The 21,604-nt window shown below is 40.0% G+C and overlaps 1 protein-coding gene across 1 annotated transcript; it reads right to left on the reverse strand.

Moving 5' to 3' along the window:
• Nucleotides 1-1,978: 1,978 nt before the first annotated feature.
• Nucleotides 1,979-5,965, reverse strand: LOC132797768 (uncharacterized). Its single transcript, XM_060809548.1, has 3 exons — nt 5,870-5,965; nt 5,535-5,805; nt 1,979-2,017 (listed from the first exon to the last, which is right to left on the reverse strand). The coding sequence occupies exons 1-3, from the start codon at nt 5,953-5,955 to the stop codon at nt 1,979-1,981; spliced, it is 396 nt and encodes a 131-aa protein (XP_060665531.1). The 5' UTR covers nt 5,956-5,965.
• Between the last annotated feature and the right edge of the window lie 15,639 nt (nt 5,966-21,604).

Here is a 21,604-nt window from a genome sequence, read left to right on the forward strand (position 1 = left end):
TTCTTATTCCGAAAGGGAAGGGCGACACATCCAACGCCAGTGGTTACCGCCCACTCTGCCTGCTGGATATTGTGGGAAAGCTATTCGAGCGAATAATCTACAGTAGGATAGAAGCTTTACGGAGGGACCTAATGGACTGGCCCATCAACAGTATGGCTTCCGAAAGGAAGGAGCACTCTTGACGCATTGGCCAACGTCCGATATCGCACAAAATGCACTAGCGGGAGAAAGATGGCTAGGAGGAGCAAAGAAATACTGTGCTATCGTCACTTTAGACGTGAAGAACGCCTTTAACACAGCAAGATGGACCAGTATTCTTAGTGCCATGAGCTCCATGGGAATCCCAGATTACCTAAAGGGTATAATTGGCAGCTATTTTAGGGACCGAGTACTTTGGTACGAAACGACCGATTCCCCAAAAAGTACCAAGTCACCTCGGGAGTTCCGCAGGTCGGTCCTTGGACCAATTCTGTGGAACATTATGTATAATGGTATCCTGACCATCAGTACACCTCGTGATACGCAGCTACACTGCTTTGCGGACGACGTGGCCATCACTGCCGTAGCCAAGACACTGGTAGAACTGCAATCTCTTTGCAATAATACCATTGTAGCAGCTACTGGCTGGTTACAGAATGTAGGGCTCGAAATTGCAGCACATAAGACCGAAGTGGTTCTACTCAAGCAGCAGGAAAGGGGTTGAGAAGTTGCAAATATCTGTAAATGGTGTACAATTGAGTCAGCGGAGGCATTGAAGTACTTGGGGTCTTGGTCGACCATAGGCTGAGCTTCAAGGAACATGCAAAATATGCCAGCAGGAAGGCGGCTATGACAGCTACTGTGCTAGCTAGGTTAATGCCGAATGTCGGCGGCCCCAGAATGCCCGCAAGAAGGCTTATGGCCTCAGTGACGAGGGCGACACTGCTCTACGCCGCCCAATATGGAGCTGCGTAACGGGAAAACCGTCCTATCTGAAGGAGATGCGGGCGGTCTATCGCACAGTAGCCCTACGCCTGATAATGGGCTTCCGTACCATCTCGGAGGACGCGGCACTGGTGCTGGCAGGGACGCCACCAGTTGACCTGGAGATCAGGGCACTTGCAGACATGCGGGCGGGAGCCAACTCGACCATAGTGTACGAGCATCTGTTAGTTGAGTGGCAGGGCAGATGGCGATCATCAACAAAAGGTCGATGGACAAACGTACTTATTTCTGACCTAATAGCATGGACCAACTGCAAACACAAGGAGCTGGATTATCACCTAACTCAGTTCCTTACTGACCATGGCTGCTTTCGGAGGTACCTAGCAAGGTTTCATCACGTAGATACCCCACAGTGCATTTACTGCGTGAATGAGGTGGAGTCAGCAGAGCACGTGCTTCTACACTGCTCACGCTTTACTGACGAGAGAGAACAATTGACGAGAATGATAGGATCTCCACTATCACCATCGGGATTATTAGCTGCGATGATGGCAGACGCTGTGACATGGCAGGCGTGCCACGATATCATCATCAATATAATGACACGAGTGCGAGCTGACGAGACGACCAACAGACCAGGCAGCGATAGCTGATCCTCGACGCCCGTGGGGTGGCGGGTTAAGAATACCATCTCAGCCGTCTCGGCTTGTCGTACAAGGCGACTAAACGAGTTCCCAGCGGGCGCGTATTCGCGCAATATGACGAAGGAATGCATAGAAGCATTACATTCCTGCTCACCGACGTAGTATCTTTATTGACAGTCCCGGTGAGCACGTACTGGACAGACGAGACCATACGGAGGTTTTAGTGCGTAAGAATCGCACATATCCATCTACAGGAGGTAGATGGAATCTTTTGAAGATTTTCCTGCCGGGGTGTAAACCAAAAAAAAAACGCTCTCTCGGCTATCCGAACTCTCTCTCGATATTGGCTCTCTTTATCATTTCTCTCATTCTATTTCACATTCTATGTTATACATAATTAAGCTACGCGGTCAGTCTTGATCGAGCAGCAAAATAAATCGGACGCTAAGCTGCAATTCGTGTTGTTTTATTAAGTGTGTATAACTACCACAATCATTTTAAATGGGGATGTGGGAAATTGAAATAGATCTGTTAACAGAAAGAGGTCCGTTATCAGAACCAGATACCTGATCTGTACAACCAGGTCTGTTTAAAAGAACAGCTAGCTGGTCTATTTAACAGTCTGATAGCTGATCTGTACAACCAACTCTCTTCATAAAAATATGCTAATGTATCTGTTTATTGGTTATATATGATTATGTTTCGTAAAATAGATCACAGTACACTAATGACCACAAGACTGAAATAATCATTAATCCACTAACAGTTGAATGAGATAAATTTGAAAGAAAATGAATCAGAAAGTTTTAACTCAATTAACTAAAAGCCGAAATGCTCTAAAAAAATTTTCTGATCTTAAACAACTCAAAAGTCAGAACAGTATTGGTCTGGAGGAAACATTTAAACCTATAACTGAACCACTACATGAACTTGTGAATGATAACAAAAAATTTCAGACATTGATACCATCAGAGTTTAATAATGTTGAGACTGGAAAAAACTATGCAAAACTACTCTCCAATCGACCGAGAGAGAAACACACCACCTAACAAGAAAAGGAAACTCACATTTCACAGTGCTAAGAGTCAATTCTCAAAACCTAAATATGATATTGAGAAGGCATTGGATTGGGGAATGGATAGTGTTAATGCTCAAGATGATGATGATGATGATGATGATGATGATGATGATGATGATGATGATGATGATGATGATGATCAATTCTATTCTCAACCAGCTATAGAAGACACATCGTTTAAAGGCTTACCTCATACCTCGAAATCGTTAGCGAGAGAAGGTTCTCCTTATTCATCAAACAAATATCCCCCACACATCGCTTCCATTTCCGGTTCAAGACTCACCCCATTTATCATTGCCGTTAACGAGTCAAGAGCCCTATCATTCATCGAACGTGTTATCAAATGAAACAGCTATACATTCAACGCCTTCGATAACGAGTCAATCAATCCCACATGAAGACAACTCAAATAAATTGAATATCAGTGAACTGGCACGGGAAGATCTTTTGGATAAGACATATGGTCCATACAAAATGCAAGTGGACAATTAATGTTGGGGAATTCACACATTAATGTGACTCACAAAAAATTGAATTGGATGATGGAAAAACTGGCGTCTTACTAGTGGATTATATTCATTAATATTCCACCTCAAAATTATAATTCAAATGATCTAGAAATATATAATGAAATTTTATTGATAACTAATGTACACCGGAGAAATTTTAATTCCGCTGGACAGATCAGAGGAACAAGGGCAAAAGAAATATACAAAATTATTAAACCACTCTTAACAAAATCACGTACTGCTGAGTCTACACCTAAATTCTCAAAATCAATTGTTTCTGGGACTGGATTCATGTCACTCGCGACGAATAAACCCAATTATGTATATTGGGACGATCCAAATGAGTTGGTTGAACGATTACAACTCTTAATTGCCTCTAAAACAGCTGGAAATACGAATCACACTAATGAAATTACGTCAATAATCGAATTAGGCAACACAATTTTGTGTTTTGTATTTTTTCTTTTTATTTTATTTCAAGTTATTTATAATTTTTTATTTTTTTTAATTTACTAATATATACACTTAATTTTAAACATTTTTATTTTTTATTTAATACATTTTAATTTTCAATAAAGTATTGTTTTATTATTCTAAACATCTAGTTTTCTTTTTTCATCCCATCCATTAACATGAAATGTAATACTAATTGTCCTTCGTAAATGTTGATCGCACTTTCATTATTATCCAACTTTCTTTTAAGATTATTTATTTTGTTCACACTAGTTTGATTACTGTGTGAGTTCCTTATTTTTTCATGCATATTTCACCAGATTTATCGAAATTTTCATAAGTGTACGCATGCATTTTTGAGCGTAGACCAACAAACTCAGTCATTGGTTTACCATGCAACTCATCCTTAAAGAAACCCAATCGTTTCTTAAGACATTTCTTAAAATTATACAACTCGGCCAATTCATCTGGATATTCGGACGTGTGAAACTTTAACTCCACATCATCCCGAATATCTGCATAAAATCATTTGTTTTATGCTGTAAATAAATGAATCCGTATCCATATAATTTAATTTGAGTGCTTTCCCAAACTTAGGTTTCATGTAGTCATAATGGAAGTCATACATTTTGTATTTTGACATCTCCAGCACTACAAATCCTAAATAAATTGGTTTATCACAAATGTTGTGTAACCTCTTCATTTGAATTGCATACATAGTTTCACTGAACCTTGATGCACTATGAAAATTAGATTTTGATATTAAATCCCTGGCATGGGTTTCCCATAAACAGCATTGTTCAATAATTTGAAAAAATCTTTTCAAAATTATTTTTGGCTCTGGTCCTATGCTCAGTGTTTATATCAATATATTTCTTGAGCCAGGCTTTCTGCCTAAATTGAAGGATGGAGTGAATTTTTTAATTGCAAGCCATGTCTCATACACTGTTTTAAAGTCTTATAGTATATGATATAATTCTTCTTTTCAGCGAGATCGGCTATTAATTTACATCCCACGACAATCCTGGTGTAGTGTAATAATGGGCGGGGTCAAGATTGTAAATTGAAGAACAAATTGCCCTAAAATTTTGGAAAACGTCTGTTAACAATAAAACATCAGTTTTCAGATACAATTCTAAGTATTCCTTCAATGAACGACAATTAAAATGACACCATACTTGGATGGCATGAGCGTAATCCTCTTCTGAACATTCTGACTCTGTTAAATTACTATAGAACTTGGACCTTGGTGGGAGAGAAGTTTCATCTAGTTTTTCAACAAAATCTAAATATTCGTAGGGAAAACACCTTTCCTGCGAAGTAGTTCAAAATCTGACTTGTTTTTAAACTGTGATTTCAGCACATTGAAATTGTCTTCACTCAAATTCCCCGCGAGTGTGTCTAGACTAGAGGGCATAAATCTGATAGTATCCAAAAACCTGATTTCTAGCGTATTTTTCCTAAGAGGAAGATATTTAGAAATTGATATATATAATTCCTTATTCAAAGGAATGACTTTTATTTCCCCTCAATTTCTCCAAGTTCTTTAACAAACAAATGTGAATCATATTTGGAGAAATTGTGAAAGAATACGGGAATAAAATCACCCGTCTTGTATTTAAGGTTACAAGAATTACGGGCTGCACCTCTATATCTACCTGTAAAATGACAGTGATCTTTCACTCCATCATTATTTAAAATACCCTTACATATGTGACAAATGGTCGCTTTCCTAAAATTATCTAACTCATTATGACTCATGTGCATTGGAACCACTATTTTCATGTGGTTCTCATACAAATCGGACAAGTCTGACGTTAAATTTTTAATGAAAGTGCGAGCGACATCACCTCCTGTCTTCGAAACAAACTTATCTAAGCCAGAGTCAAATGCACACTTTATGTAGTATGCAAATGCTACTGGCACATGCTTATTAATAATTTTGGTGTTTGCACTTACATCTAATGTTACTGGTTCCAATATGCATTCAAAGTCTGCATACACGACGAACGGAACCTCCAACTGACGGTGATGGTTCTTAAATGTAATCTTCTGATCCTTCCTTGGTCCCTCGGTAACCACCCGACTGCATCTCAATGTATGTTGAGCTGCCCTCTCCTCACTCGTTGAGTATTGTAAGCATTGATTACAGAACCAACGCTTAACTCGCTGTTTACCCAGTTGTTTGGCAAGTAGACTGTGTGTGAAAAATGAAATTGTAAAGTGATTGTGATATTTTCAAATTTATTGAATGTACTTACGATGAAATATTTTTAATCCACACATAGTGTCCATGAATACCCGCCGTTGGTCCGTCGACGAATAATAAATTAATGTGGATTCTCATTTCCACTCCATCGCAGTAAAGCGGTCCAATTATTTTGTCAGATTCCTCATCATACCCGAAAACATTTAAACTTATGTGAGGGTTTCGTTGAGTTTACTCTTTTATTTTCGAATTTCCATCGGGAATGTTAATCCATTGAAGTCAATCTTTACGTTATTGAGCTCAATTATTGGGGACGTGATCTCAACACCATAACTATTGGAATGGTATGATCTATTTATTGGTTTGAGGGCTGATATAATTGCCCACTTAAAACAGAAGGCATCTTTGTTATGTACATTAACAACTGCCCTTCTATTTTTTAATTTAAGCGGAAGCTCAAAATGATTAGAGCCTTTTGTCGGATCACATTTGTAAACGTTAAGCTCCAGCCTAATGATTCGTGTCAAGGTCCATCCGCTGTCCTTTTCCTGAAACTCACTCATTTTTGCGTCTATCACATTTTTATGCGATTCAAAGAAGCGAAGGAAGTTGGATCCAGTCGTAACCTGAGACATTGTACTCTGGAACGATTTTATTTCTTGTTGAATATCATGCTCAGCAAACAACTCAAAATTGCATTTGGATGATAGGTGGGTAGTCATCACGCATTCCAAGTGAGGGATCAGTGCTAATCCAGCCTCATTTAGGAATTCAATAGGCATCCTAACATCCGCTCCCTCGTTCTCAAACATGTATTGGAGAATACGTCCCTTGTATCCATTCACAATCTGCTTGATTCTTCCGTCCACCGGACGGATAGAGTTGTATTTATGTATCTCGGTGCGAGCATGGAAATGCCATTGCATACCTGCACGTAGGTAATGCTGGCAGGAATAGCAATACTCCCCATTGATGGTGTTGGTGGTGTTGTTGAAGTTGTTGATGTTCTCGAGATTCATGTTGATGTTTTTGTTTGTTTCTTTTTTTATTTGTTGGTTGAATGTAATAAAGTTTATTTTATTTGTAGTATTGTTTTTAAAGTATTTGATTGATCAAATTGATTTTACAATGTTGTTTAATAATAATAATAATTGATTTGAACAAACTTGATTTCGAAAGTTATTAACAATTTTCACTGTACAATTATAATTTGTTTTTGACGAGGGTTTTACTGTTAATGTTGAAGGTTTAAACAATTTTCACTGCACAATTATTCACTTAACAATTTTTAAATATTGTTAACTTTGGAGAATCGCGGAGCCGATGTTTATGTTGGAGTCACAAACTAGAAGTGATTTTAAGGACTTTAGGTTTCTGGATGAAAACCGAGGAAAATTGAATATTGGGCGAATGTCGATGAGTATTCATGGTGTGCTCCCCTCATTGCACTGCGTTACCGACCTTTTCACACATTCGTCACGTCTTGGTTATAATATTCGACTTTTCTTTCAGATTTTCTATTTTATCTTCAAGTGTCTTGGAAATGGTGTTGTACTTTCGTCTGAATTCCATAACGTAACGTTCATCACGTGATCCTTCCTCCGTTCACATATTCGATCGTCTTGGATGTGACGCTGCGTCACGTTTCTGTCCTTTCGTTTCGTAACGTTTCGATTTAGTATGATGCGTTGCCCCGACCTACGTTTTCGAGGTGGGTGTTCGCGCGTTCGTACGCTACGTTCGTTAAAGAGCGTTTCACGTTTTCGTAGGACGTCTTCGTCTCACGTTTTCGAGCACGATCTACGAATCGTAATTCGACTACGACCCCGACCCCGATCCCTCACCGTCCCGTCTTGGCACACGCGACCTCGACCCCGACTCCGATTACGTTTTCGAGCTGAACGTTCACGTGTTCGATCGTTTTGGGTACAGCGCAGCGCCCCTGATTGATAATGGACGCTACGTTCGTTAATGATAAGATCGTGTCGTAGCACGTGTGACGAACACGTTTTCGTCCACGATCTACGAATCGATTTCGACTGCGACCCCGAGTGCGACCCCGAGTGCGACCCCGAGTGCGACCCCGAGTGCGACCCCGAGTGCGACCCGAGTGCGAGCCCGAGTGCGAGCCGAGTGCGACCCCGACCCCGAGGGCGTGTCGGGAGAAGCGACCTCGACCCCGACTCCGAAGAATCGATAACGGATTTGTATCACGAAACGCCCCCGACCCCGATCCCGATCCTTTCATCGCCCCGTCTCGGGTCACGTACGATTCATCACACAAATCCTACACTTGACATTTCCACAGGTGACCCTAATTAAATTGCATCTTTTGTAACGTGCAACGAGAAGAAGCACAAGGCGACAGGGCTATCGGCATTTGCGGGGCACGCTTTAGAGTCCGGCTCTAGCTCGTCGGCTTTGGGGTGGTGGTCTTGCTTATGCCAATAACCCTTCCTTCGCTGCTCATTATTATTAATTTAAGATCAGAAATTGAGCGTGCTGCGACGAAGAAGGGATTGCTAGAAAACTAGCCGGAAGAGAAGGAAGATCCAAAATGTCTCAAAAAATAGAAAAAAAACAAAGAGAGAACAAGAGAGAGAGAGAGAGACAAAAAGAGAGAGAAAGAAGAGCGAGAATTGAGGCAGGCCATCACAGCTGTTAAGTGATGAAGTCCCTCCCAACCTATGATCACAGCATCAGAGCATGGCTCTGGTGATCCCTTTTAACCCTACGACAGTGGTGTCGCTGGCTTGTTTCGGCTAAATAAAAAGTGAATTAATTCATGGTATACAATATTTAATTAATGAGAGATATTAAACAATAAGGCATTAAGAACAAAAATAGTACCGAATTATCAATAATAATAACATAAGAGGCTAGTTGCAATAATATTATAGTTTCTTTTAAATATATAAATGTATTTTAATTTCAGTGCTTTGTATTATTTCATGTACCAAACTTTAAACTTTAATTTTAATTTTGTAATTTATCTTCAAACATTTTTTTTTTTATAATATTTTATAGTTTTTTTTAATTTTTTTCGTATGCTTTTCTATAAATTTATATTTCGTGTTTGTACAATGTAAATTGAGGTGAAAGTATAAAGTGTGTGTTTCGCAATAATAAACTCACCAACAGAACTCCTGCGGCGGCGATCGATCTCCGACGAAGGTGTGCTGGAACAGTGCTAAATTAAATAAAAATACAACTTTCACCAAAACACTTCATATTGTACCTACGCGAAACTGGTACTAGTTATTCAATATAATTTGCATACGTTTTCAGTTTTTTTTTTTGTTTTAATTTTTGCTATTTTTACTTGCACTGATTTTCATAACTTATTCGTTTAATTTAATTTAATATAATCATTTTTTTTTAGGCATTTAGCCTTCGAAGCTTTTAGCTGTTTTGTTTTATATTTTAAATTTTTTTGTAACTTGTGCACTTCACATTCAACAATTGTTTTAAATTCTAAATTCTCATGGCTCTACAATTTCTTATTTAATTTCAACTATTTCATTCATATTTGTACTTGTTTTGTTTTATTCTTGTAGCGCTTCACCTTTTTAATTGGTTGTTTTACAATATTTTAGCGCTTTTATTTTTGAATTGAATGTGGCACAATACATGTTCTAATTTTAACTTTTTATTCTTTTTATATCAACAAAACAGCTGCTCTAATTTCTTTTGATTTTAAATCATTTTTTCTTTTAACTTTTTAACTTAACTTTTGACTTTTATTTTCTTTTGTGCAATTTTGAAATTCTGCAATTGCAGTAGCGCTTTAATATTAATTTGAAATTTTAACTATTTTTGTGAACAAATGCACTTTCAATTTTTAAATAATTTCTCAACTTTTAACTTTTTATCGTATTCATTTTTTAAACAATTTTAACTAAATTAAATTAAATTGAATTATTTTAATTTTTAATATTTCTGTGCAATTTCTGCGATTTTTGCAATACTAAATTTTTCTCAACATGTTTCATTTTAACTTGTGCTGAGCGGCGCTACACTGTTGAGCTTTTACTCTATCATATTGTTTCACTATTTTTTTTGTTTTATACAATGTAGCGCATCATTTTAAACTTTTCAGATTTGGTTTTAATTTCTCATAAATTCACTTTAACACACACACTTTTTTGTACAAGCGATCTAGTCGCTGATAATCAGGAGTAAAGATGAGATGAGATGATAAAGATGAGATGAGATGATGAAAAAGATACTGGTGATGATTAAAGTTCAGGTTGACGACGCAGATGCAGGCCAAGAAGTCGCAGGGGTGCTGCGCTGGCGGCTCGAGCAGAGATGCGCTCGCTGGTGCTTTGCTGGCCGCTACTGCGGCAGCCAAGATGGCGCTCAGTGGCGCTCCGCTGGCCGCTGACGCGGTAGCCAAGAAGACGCGCACTGGCGCTCCGCTGGCCGCTATGCGGCGGCAAAGGTGGCGCTAAGGGCGCTCCGCTGGCCGCTATGCGGCGGCAAAGGTGGCGCTAAGGGCGCTCCGCTGGCCGCTATGCGGCGGCAAAGGTGGCGCTAAGGGCGCTCCGCTGGCCGTTATGCGGCGGCAAAGGTTGCGCAACGGGCGCTCCGCTGGCCGCTATGCACGCAACGGCGGCGCTAAGGGTGCTCCGCTGGCCGCTATACGGCGGCAAGGTAGCGCTAAGGCGCTCCGCTGGCCACTATGCGCGCAAAGGTGGCGCTAAGGACGCTTAGCTAGTTGCTATGTGCCGCAATGAGAGCACTTTGGCGCGCTTTACTGGCCGCTAGGGCGGCGACAAAGATGGCGCTTAGTAGCGCTCCGCCGGCCGCTAGCTTAGGCACTGTCACGCTCAAAAAGAGCCAAACCAAAAGCAGAAAATTTCGAAAACGACCTGTGTAAACGACAACAATAAGTAAAGAACACCTACCAGAATCTATTACTATTTATTCTTACCAAGTATCAAATGCACTAAGAGAATTCTAACCTCTAGTGTCTTGTGGTATAAATTTTTACACCAACCAATATGCGTCTATGCACGCTGCCGGTCACCAGAAAAGTGCTTTGACCGGAACCAGCCTAGCTTAAGCTAGCTGCGCATGCGCGTGGTGACACAAACGTCAAAGCTGAGCTTTCCAGTGCAACTCGCTAAACGTCAAATGAGCTTTTCCGCGCAGCTGATGCACTACTTAAAGCTCGGCTTTACAGCGCAGCTGATGCACTTAAAGCTGCGCCCTTGGTTGAAATTTAACTTGCATACTTTTAGGAGCTACTTGCAACAACATGAACCTTGGCTTAAACTCAGCAGACTTTTAGGCCGAATTCAATACATGTTGCTGTAGGCGCCGTTACAAAACCCCCCCGCTACAATCAGACTAGGGTATTCCTTTTCAATAGATACCCTAGACTGATACCGCCGGAAGCAACATCATTGTCGAATGTCCTTGACATGATAATTGCCTAGCAAACGGCCTTGCAAATCCTCGAGCTCGTAATTCGAGTTGCCGAGTTTTCTACGAACTCGCGACTTTACAAATGCAGGACCAAACTTTGCATTATAGCCAGTCTGGAAGCAACTTTGCTTGAAATTTCGACGGAACACTTCTTGTCCAGGCGCGAAAGTTATTATTCTTGACCGCAAATTGTAACGCTTCTCGTTCACATCATGCTTCAGTTGCATCAGCTTACATGCATTCTTACGGATCAAATCAAAAGAGTCCTGTCGATTAAATACTAATGATCGATCATCCAACATGTTTAGCTTACTAAGTAATGCATATGTCGACCCAGATGTAATCATGTGCTGACCGAAAGCCATGTAATATGGAGAAGTACCGATGCTCGAATGCACGGACGATCTCAAAGCACAGCATATTTTGCTTAAGCTTTCGTCCCAATCCTTTTGATCTGGACGCAAGTAAGCTCTTATTCCCGAAATTACCGAGCGATTAACTCGTTCGGAAGCATTCGCTTGAGGGGAATGAACAGCGGTGAACATTTGTTTTACTCCATACTGTTTCAAGAGCTTTTCAAACGCCTCAGAGCGAAACTGCGATCCATTGTCAGAGACAATAGTTTCTGGAACGCCGAAAGTCATGAATAGTTCTCCTTCCAGATATTTAATTACGAGAGCCGCGTTTATTTTTTTTACTGGCTTAAGGAAAACATATTTTGAGAAATGATCTAGTACTATAAATATTCCAATATTTCCACTCCTTGATCGGGGATACGGTCCAAGAAAGTCAATAAAAAGGCGTTGGAAAAACCGCTGACTTTCAGGAGCTTTACCCAAAGGAGGTCTCAGAGCATGATTTGGTGCTTTCGTAGTTTTACAAACTTCACAAGCGTTGATGTAAGCTTTAACATCAGAAACGAGACCAGGCCAGAAATAATATCTCCTCACTCTTTCGATGGTTTTGTGGATACCACCATGTGAGCACAAAGGACTGTCATGCGACTGGAAAAGAATTTCAGGGACCAATTCTTTTGGTATCCAGAGTTTCCAGGCATACTCGTCGTGTATCTGCTCTCCTGTCAAATGCTCGGCCTTACGATACACGTAGCCACTATCAACTTTTAAATCCGGAAAATTTGTACTATTAGCTTTTACGCTATCGAGCAACTCAAGTACTCTTGAGACTTGAAATGTGGCGAGTCTAAATCCACAATTAAACCCTGTCGTAAGTCTATGGCAGCCACGCCATCTTCATTCACTCTCGACAGAGAATCTGGTACCACATTCATTGTGCCTTTCCGATGTTCTATCTTAAAACGATACCTTTGTAACGATAATGCCCAACGAGCTAGACGTGAATTTAAATCATGGTTGGACATCAGCCATTTTAACGAAGCATGATCAGTCACAATGGTGAACTCGTGACCTTCCACGTAAGCACGAAAATTCTTCAGTGCTACAATCGCTGCTAAACACTCTTGCTCGGTGACAGTGTAATTGCGTTGAGCTTTGTTGAGTTTTTCGAAATGAAAGCCACTGGACGTTCATCTCCGTTCTCATTCAATTGAACTAATACTGCCCCAACGCCAGATTTACTTGCGTCGCAGTGTATTGCGAATGGCTTAGTAAAATCAGGGCTGCATAGCACGGGAGCTTCACTAAGGCGTGATTTCAACACGTCGAATGCTGTGCAAGCTTCCGGTGTCATACTAAATCTTCGTTTAGTGGTCATTAAATCGGTTAAAGGTGAAGCTAACGAGGCAAAATTCGGAACGAACTTGCGATACCAACCGCACAAACCCATGAAACTTCGCAAACCTCGTAATGTTTTCGGAAGTGGAAAATCTTTTATCGCTCTGACTTTCTCTGGGTCAGTCTTAATTCCACCGTCTCCGATTATGTGGCCCAAATAGCGCACACGGCGCATGCAGAAATGACTTTTGCCAATGTTGATTGTCAGACCTGCACGCTCAATGTGGAGAGCTATCTCTCTCAACACCTCTAAATGGCCATTGAAGCTAGATGAGACTATAAGCAAATCGTCTAAATATACAAATACTTCATTTCTAAGATGGGCCGGTACTACCTTGTCCATCAATCGCGACATAGTGCTAGTCGCGTTACACAATCAAAAGGCATAACCTTAAATTGATATAACGGCCTACCAGGGACAGTGAAAGCCGTTTTATCTCGGGCTTGAACCTCGAGAGGCACTTGCCAATACGCATCCTTTAAATCTAAGCTGGTGATGAACTCAGCTTTAGGTAGTCTACTCAAAATGCCGTTAATTTGAGGAAGTGGATACGCATCTTTCTCCGTGAAGCTGTTTACTTTACGGCAGTCTAAACAGATTCGCACTTTGCCTGGTTTTGTTACCATAACGATTGGAAGACCAGGCGCTTTCTGACTCTTCTATCACTCCCAGTTCCAGCATCCTGTCTATTTCAGCATACATCGCCTTTTCTACAGCAGGCGAGACTGGGAAATGTCGCTGCTTAATAGGCTTAGCGCCGCCCACATCTATAGAATGCGAAATTAAATTCGTCTTCCCTAATCCCTTTCGAGCAAATGAAGGAAAACACTCTATCACAAGAGCTAGCTTGGCCCTGTCACTGCTCGATAATTCATGTTGGTCCTCATCTTCAACTTTGGTGTTAAAATCTTCGACACTGGCTACTTCTAGATTTTTCGGAAGAAGATCGTAAAGCTTCCAGAAATCAATACCCAAATACAGGTCTTGTTTCAGGGATGGAACAATATAAACTTCTAAGAGTTTTTCAAGATTAGCGTACTCTACCTTAACTTTCATCCGCCCTACAACTTGCTGAAGTCTTCCATCGGCAGTGGTTGCGCTTTTCTTAATTTCTTTAAATGCGATTTTATTCTCAATAATTTCTTTTGCTAGCGCTCCTCCGCAACAACTTATAGAAGCCCCTGAATCCAGCAGACCGTACACAGTGCGATTGAGAATTCGAACGGACAAAAATGGTCGAGGATCGCTAGATCCAGGTGAGAGTGTGCCTATGTGTTCTAACCCTAGCACACACTTTTTGACCTGCTGCCAAAACGATTTAATGCGCTTTGTGCTTCGAGTTTTGGATTTCGTAAAATCTGGTGAAAAATCATTTGTAAGAACGGTTTTCTCTTTCAATATTGGTATTTTTTGATGTAGTAATAAACTGACATCGTTCTGTAAGTCCGGTAAAATTTTCACATTTGGTAAAGTGTATGGTGGAAGTTGTGAGACTTCCGTCACTCGTCTGTCATTGTCGCTTGGCTTCTTGAGGCACTCGAAGTCTTCGGTTTGTACGCTGACTTCGATGTGCCGGGCTTGGAGTTTTTTGAGCACTTGCCACAACTCGGCTTGTACGTGTTAGCTGCTCCACAGCCATAACAAAAGACTCTTCGGTCTGATACGCAATCCTGGTATCGGTGTCCTTCCTTACGGCAATTCCAACATACCAAGGATAGAGCTTCTATGTCTAACTCGCTTTCGCATTCTGACTCAATACTCTGAGTTTGACAATCTACAAACTCTGCGACTTCACGTCTAAATGGTGTCCTTTTTACGTAGCCGTGAGACTTTTGGACATCGTCCAAAAAGGTTTCGCGTCGACGGCATATCTCCCTCAAATCTGACACAGTTTTTACGTCTACATTTAACAGCTCATGCCGTATTTCAGGCCTTAAATTGTTTTTAAGGACGCGAACGACCTTCAGAGTAGACCACGGCACTTCTAACTGATCTATTAACACAGATAAGCCTTCGTAAAAACTGTCAAACGACTCATTCGGTTTCTGTTTTCTGTTCCTAATAAGCTCCTCTATGTCACAATCGTCTCGTGCGATTTTGAACTGTGATCGCAAGGCTGCGCACAATTCTTCCCATTTCACATCATAGACGCTTTTGTGGTAACGCCAATAGAATTCGAGGGCCTTGCCTTCGAAAAGTACGCTAGCATGCTTACATAGAACAACAAAATTCCCGCCTAAGGTCTGATGTGTGAGTGCCTCTGCTCTATATATAAAATTGTCAACGGATACTCCTGTTCCAGAGAATTTCATTTTCCAACCATTTAATACTTGCACTACCTTGTCTGGCCTATTTAATAGGTCGGATACATGCGACATTGGAGTGCCAGAATTGATCCTTGCAGAGTCAGCATTGAAGTTTTGCTCTCTGACATACTCAGGCCTACTTTCCATTCTCTGCCCTGTTGGAGGTGTGCTGGTTCTAGCATCGCTATTTGCTGGAGTCGCGATCAACCTTTGAACACTATCTACGACCGAACTCTGAATTAGTTCGGCCATCCTCTCGGAGAGTAGTGAGCAATCTTCTCTCCATAGCGAGCAAGGAAAGAGCATTCACGGATTCAGGATTCTCTGAATCACTTACGCGTATGTTCGATCTCATTTGCGATGTGCTAGCAACGTCATCCGTCACTGAATCGCTACTCCGCTCTTCTGCCTGACGGCTTTTAGACTGTGAGCGAGTTTGCAACCCTTGAGTATTCGATGGCTCAACTGGCCTGGATTGCACTTGACAAACTGGGCATTTGTCCTTCGTTTTAAAATGCAATTCTATGCACTTTTGTGAAACTCGTGGTTGCATGCGGTTCTATACGCCTCTGCAACGGACTTAATTTCCTTTTTGCATAAAGGACATGAAGCGATAGGCAAGCCCATTGCTCCCTTGTTCGGCGATCGAGCAACACTCATTTTTCAAAGGGAACGAAACAAACTATAGAGCTAATAAATGTTTCCAGAGTCGATCTTAATCGAAAATTATCAACAGAAGAAAAACCAAAAATTTACTAACCAACGAACAATGTATATAAACAAAAAAATAATAAATAAATAAATAATAAAAATTAAAAAAAAATACAAAAATGGTACTATTCAAAGGAACCAAAAATAACGTAGAGATATAAAGAAATAATTCATAAATATTTTTAGCCGATAACAAAGCCTGACAACCACATATCGAAGGGTAATTTCATTCACTACCAAAATTCAAAAAAAAAAAAAGAAATAGAAATAGTGTAAAAAATGAATTTTCCATCAAAATTAGACCTGATTTACGGACAACAAAGCAGTTTACAATACTTTTGTTGTATTCCAGCAAATCAGAGAAGCCTAATTCCTAAGAAGAAGAATTTCAAATTTAGGTATTCCTCAGTCATTCGTGGTTGTAGCATTTTCCAATTAAAATGTCTACATATTCCAAGCCGTCTGACATAAAGAACATTAAAATTTGAACCGTTTCACCAATAATGAGGAATAAATTAAACGGGCCAAATAACCAACCGTAGTTGAATTTATTTGTATTTCCTCATACAAATAAATTCCGCATTATTGGCAAATTCAATAATTAGAAACGAAAATTCGAAAGAAGAAGAATTCAATTTTGGATATTCTTCAGTCATTCGAGGTTGCAAAATTTTCTAAACAAAATATTTACACATTCCATTCGACTGACATGAAGAACATCAAAATTTGTGCTGTTTCACCAATACTGAAAATTAATTTAAATGGGCCAAAATAATCTACCGTAGTTGAATTATTTTGTATTTCCTCATAAAAATAAATACTCCATTATTGGCAAGTACAAAATTACAAGAGAAAATTCCTACACAACTTTTCCTTTTTGGCCTGCTTCACCAATGATGAAAAATAATTTAAATGGGCCAAAATAATCTACCGTAGTTGAATTTATTTTGTATTCCTCATAAAAATATATAGTCCATCATTGGCAAATACAAAAATTAAAAAGGGAAAATTCAATCCAACTTTTTCTTTTGGCCAAAAGGAACTGATTGTGTATTCTTGTAATCCCTAAAGGTAAAGTCGAATTTTTGAAAAGAAAATGAATGAAAAAGAAAATGAATGAAAAGAAGATGAAAAGATTTTAGAGTACGATATTTGAATTTATCCGAGAGTCTTAATGAGTATTTACTGTACTCACTAAGGCCCTACACGTTGGGCGCCACTTTTCTTACTTAATAATAATTAATTATAACTGTAACGTGCAACGAGAAGAAGCACAAGGCGACAGGGCTATCGGCATTTGCGGGGCACGCTTTAGAGTCCGGCTCTAGCTCGTCGGCTTTGGGGGTGGTGGTCTTGCTTATGCCAATAACCCTTCCTTCGCTGCTCATTATTATTAATTTAAGATCAGAAATTGAGCGTGCTGCGACGAAGAAGGGATTGCTAGAAAACTAGCCGGAAAGAGAAGGAAGATCCAAAAATGTCTCAAAAATAAAAAACAAAGAGAGAACAGAGAGAGAGAGAGAGAGAGAAAAGAGAGAGAAAGAAAGAGCGAGAATTGAGGCAGGCCATCACAGCTGTTAAGTGATGAAGTCCCCTCCCAACCTATGATCACAGCATCAGAGCATGGCTCTGGTGATCCCTTTTAACCCTACGACAGTGGTGTCGCTGGCTTGTTTCGGCTAAATAAAAAGTGAATTAATTCATGGTATACAATATTTAATTAATGAGAGATATTAAACAATAAGGCATTAAGAACAAAAATAGTACCGAATTATCAATAATAATAACATAAGAGGCTAGTTGCAATAATATTATAGTTTCTTTTTAAATATATAAATGTATTTTAATTTCAGTGCTTTGTATTATTTCATGTACCAAACTTTAAACTTTAATTTTAATTTTGTAATTTATCTTCAAACATTTTTTATAATATTTTATAGTTTTTAATTTTTTTTTCGTATGCTTTTCTATAAATTTATATTTCGTGTTTGTACAATGTAAATTGAGGTGAAAGTATAAAGTGTGTGTTTCGCAATAATAAACTCACCAACAGAACTCCTGCGGCGGCGATCGATCTCCGACGAAGGTGTGCTGGAACAGTGCTAAATTAAATAAAAAATACAACTTTCACCAAAACACTTCATATTGTACCTACGCGAAACTGGTACTAGTTATTCAATATAATTTGCATACGTTTTCAGTTTTTTGTTTTAATTTTTGCTATTTTTACTTGCACTGATTTTCATAACTTATTCGTTTAATTTAATTTAATATAATCATTTTTTTTTAGGCATTTAGCCTTCGAAGCTTTTAGCTGTTTTGTTTTATATTTTAAATTTTTTTGTAACTTGTGCACTTCACATTCAACAATTGTTTTAAATTCTAAATTCTCATGGCTCTACAATTTCTTATTTAATTTCAACTATTTCATTCATATTTGTACTTGTTTTGTTTTATTCTTGTAGCGCTTCACCTTTTTAATTGGTTGTTTTACAATATTTTAGCGCTTTTATTTTTGAATTGAATGTGGCACAATACATGTTCTAATTTTAACTTTTATTCTTTTTATATCAACAAAACAGCTGCTCTAATTTCTTTTGATTTTAAATCATTTTTTCTTTTAACTTTTTAACTTAACTTTTGACTTTTATTTTCTTTTGTGCAATTTTGAAATTCTGCAATTGCAGTAGCGCTTTAATATTAATTTGAAATTTTAACTATTTTTGTGAACAAATGCACTTTCAATTTTTAAATAATTTCTCAACTTTTAACTTTTTATCGTATTCATTTTTTTTAAACAATTTTAACTAAATTAAATTAAATTGAATTATTTTAATTTTTAATATTTCTGTGCAATTTCTGCGATTTTTGCAATACTAAATTTTTCTCAACATGTTTCATTTTAACTTGTGCTGAGCGGCGCTACACTGTTGAGCTTTTACTCTATCATATTGTTTCACTATTTTTTTGTTTTATACAATGTAGCGCATCATTTTAAACTTTTCAGATTTGGTTTTAATTTCTCATAAATTCACTTTAACACACACACTTTTTTGTACAAGCGATCTAGTCGCTGATAATCAGGAGTAAAAGATGAGATGAGATGATAAAGATGAGATGAGATGATGAAAAAGATACTGGTGATGATTAAAGTTCAGGTTGACGACGCAGATGCAGGCCAAGAAGTCGCAGGGGTGCTGCGCTGGCGGCTCGAGCAGAGATGCGCTCGCTGGTGCTTTGCTGGCCGCTACTGCGGCAGCCAAGATGGCGCTCAGTGGCGCTCCGCTGGCCGCTGACGCGGTAGCCAAGAAGACGCGCACTGGCGCTCCGCTGGCCGCTATGCGGCGGCAAAGGTGGCGCTAAGGGCGCTCCGCTGGCCGCTATGCGGCGGCAAAGGTGGCGCTAAGGGCGCTCCGCTGGCCGCTATGCGGCGGCAAAGGTGGCGCTAAGGGCGCTCCGCTGGCCGTTATGCGGCGGCAAAGGTTGCGCAACGGGCGCTCCGCTGGCCGCTATGCACGCAACGGCGGCGCTAAGGGTGCTCCGCTGGCCGCTATGCGGCGGCAAAGGTAGCGCTAAGGCGCTCCGCTGGCCACTATGCGCGCAAAGGTGGCGCTAAGGACGCTTAGCTAGTTGCTATGTGCCGCAATGAGAGCACTTTGGCGCGCTTTACTGGCCGCTAGGGCGGCGACAAAGATGGCGCTTAGTAGCGCTCCGCCGGCCGCTAGCTTAGGCACTGTCACGCTCAAAAAGAGCCAAACCAAAAGCAGAAAATTTCGAAAACGACCTGTGTAAACGACAACAATAAGTAAAGAACACCTACCAGAATCTATTACTATTTATTCTTACCAAGTATCAAATGCACTAAGAGAATTCTAACCTCTAGTGTCTTGTGGTATAAATTTTACACCAACCAATATGCGTCTATGCACGCTGCCGGTCACCAGAAAAGTGCTTTGACCGGAACCAGCCTAGCTTAAGCTAGCTGCGCATGCGCGTGGTGACACAAACGTCAAAGCTGAGCTTTCCAGTGCAACTCGCTAAACGTCAAATGAGCTTTTCCGCGCAGCTGATGCACTACTTAAAGCTCGGCTTTACAGCGCAGCTGATGCACTTAAAGCTGCGCCCTTGGTTGAAATTTAACTTGCATACTTTTAGGAGCTACTTGCAACAACATGAACCTTGGCTTAAACTCAGCAGACTTTTAGGCCGAATTCAATACATGTTGCTGTAGGCGCCGTTACACTTTATTACCTCACACTTGACATTAATGACAGGTGACCCTAATTAACACTTCCTTGCATGAGGATTAGATTTGTGAGAAAACTTGATATTCCAACTACTATAATACACACGCGTACATACACACAACACAGTCGTTTTATTCGTAAGCTTCCTTCTAACATCTTCTAAAATTTTCTCGCACATGAGACTCCTTCTACTCCCTCGGTCACTGGACTGTAACTCGCGCGAGTTGCTTAACTATTGTAGCTGTTCAAAGTTAAGCGCACCAAGCAAAACTCTCGATCACAAGCGCGCGCGAGTTGCTGAAGCACAGCAGCAGCTCAAAGTTAATCAGCTAATTAGCTGATTTATTTCACACAAACCGAAACCATAAGAGAGGGCAGCTAGATTGAAGGGCAACGCATGCAGCTGTGGCAGCGGAGTAGTGGGGAGCATGCGCAAGCAGCGCTGCTGGCAGACCCTGTCACAGCATTGCATTAACATGCGCTGTCTGCTGCTCCCGACAGCTGGTTTGATTAGGTCAGATCCTGTAACTAGTGCCAGGTGTTTTGATTATCGTTAGGTTTTAACAATTATGGAGAGGGAGAATTTTGGCTAAAAGATGCCCCCTCTGTGGACTTTGAAAATGAATTGTCTATAGCCTCATAGTCATTTCATTTATTGAACAATTAATTACCACAGCTGTAACTGATACTGAGTTAGCTCAGTATATTAAATATCAGAAGCACACTCGCGGACAGTCTTGTATGCGTGAAGTGAGGTGTAACTCAATTTGTCGCTTCGGTATTCCATATTTTCCCACGCCACAAACAGAAATTCTTCATCCATTGGAAGAGAACATTTGCAGCCATTAAAGTTAACGCTTACAATAAACATATTCTCTCAATGCAATATGGATATTCAGTTCATATTGGATCCCTATGCCTGTTTCAGTTATATAATTAATTATACAAACAAATCCCAATAAGGAATCTCCAAATTAATGGGTGAAGCAGTAAACGAGATTCACAACTTTAGTTTCAGCATTAAACAAAAGCTGCAAAATATTGGCCACAAATTTATTTCCGGCACTGAGATTACTGCTAAGGAAGGCGCCTATTGTTGTCTAGGAATGCGTTTATCTGAGACTAACGACGCAGAAGTTCACATAAATAGGTCACGACCAGAACACAGAGTTCGAATGCTGAAATCTAGACAACAGCTCCAAAATATGATTGATTCTCCTGGTATTTATGTTTTGGGAATGCTGGATCATTACAATCAGCGGCCAGTTAGTCCCGAAGGCCTGTACTCCGCCGATTTTGCTGCAAATAATATGCCGACAGAAAAACTATTTTACG

This window comes from Drosophila nasuta, unplaced genomic scaffold (assembly GCF_023558535.2).
Source record: "Drosophila nasuta strain 15112-1781.00 unplaced genomic scaffold, ASM2355853v1 ctg19_pilon, whole genome shotgun sequence".
NCBI lineage: Eukaryota > Metazoa > Arthropoda > Insecta > Diptera > Drosophilidae > Drosophila > Drosophila nasuta.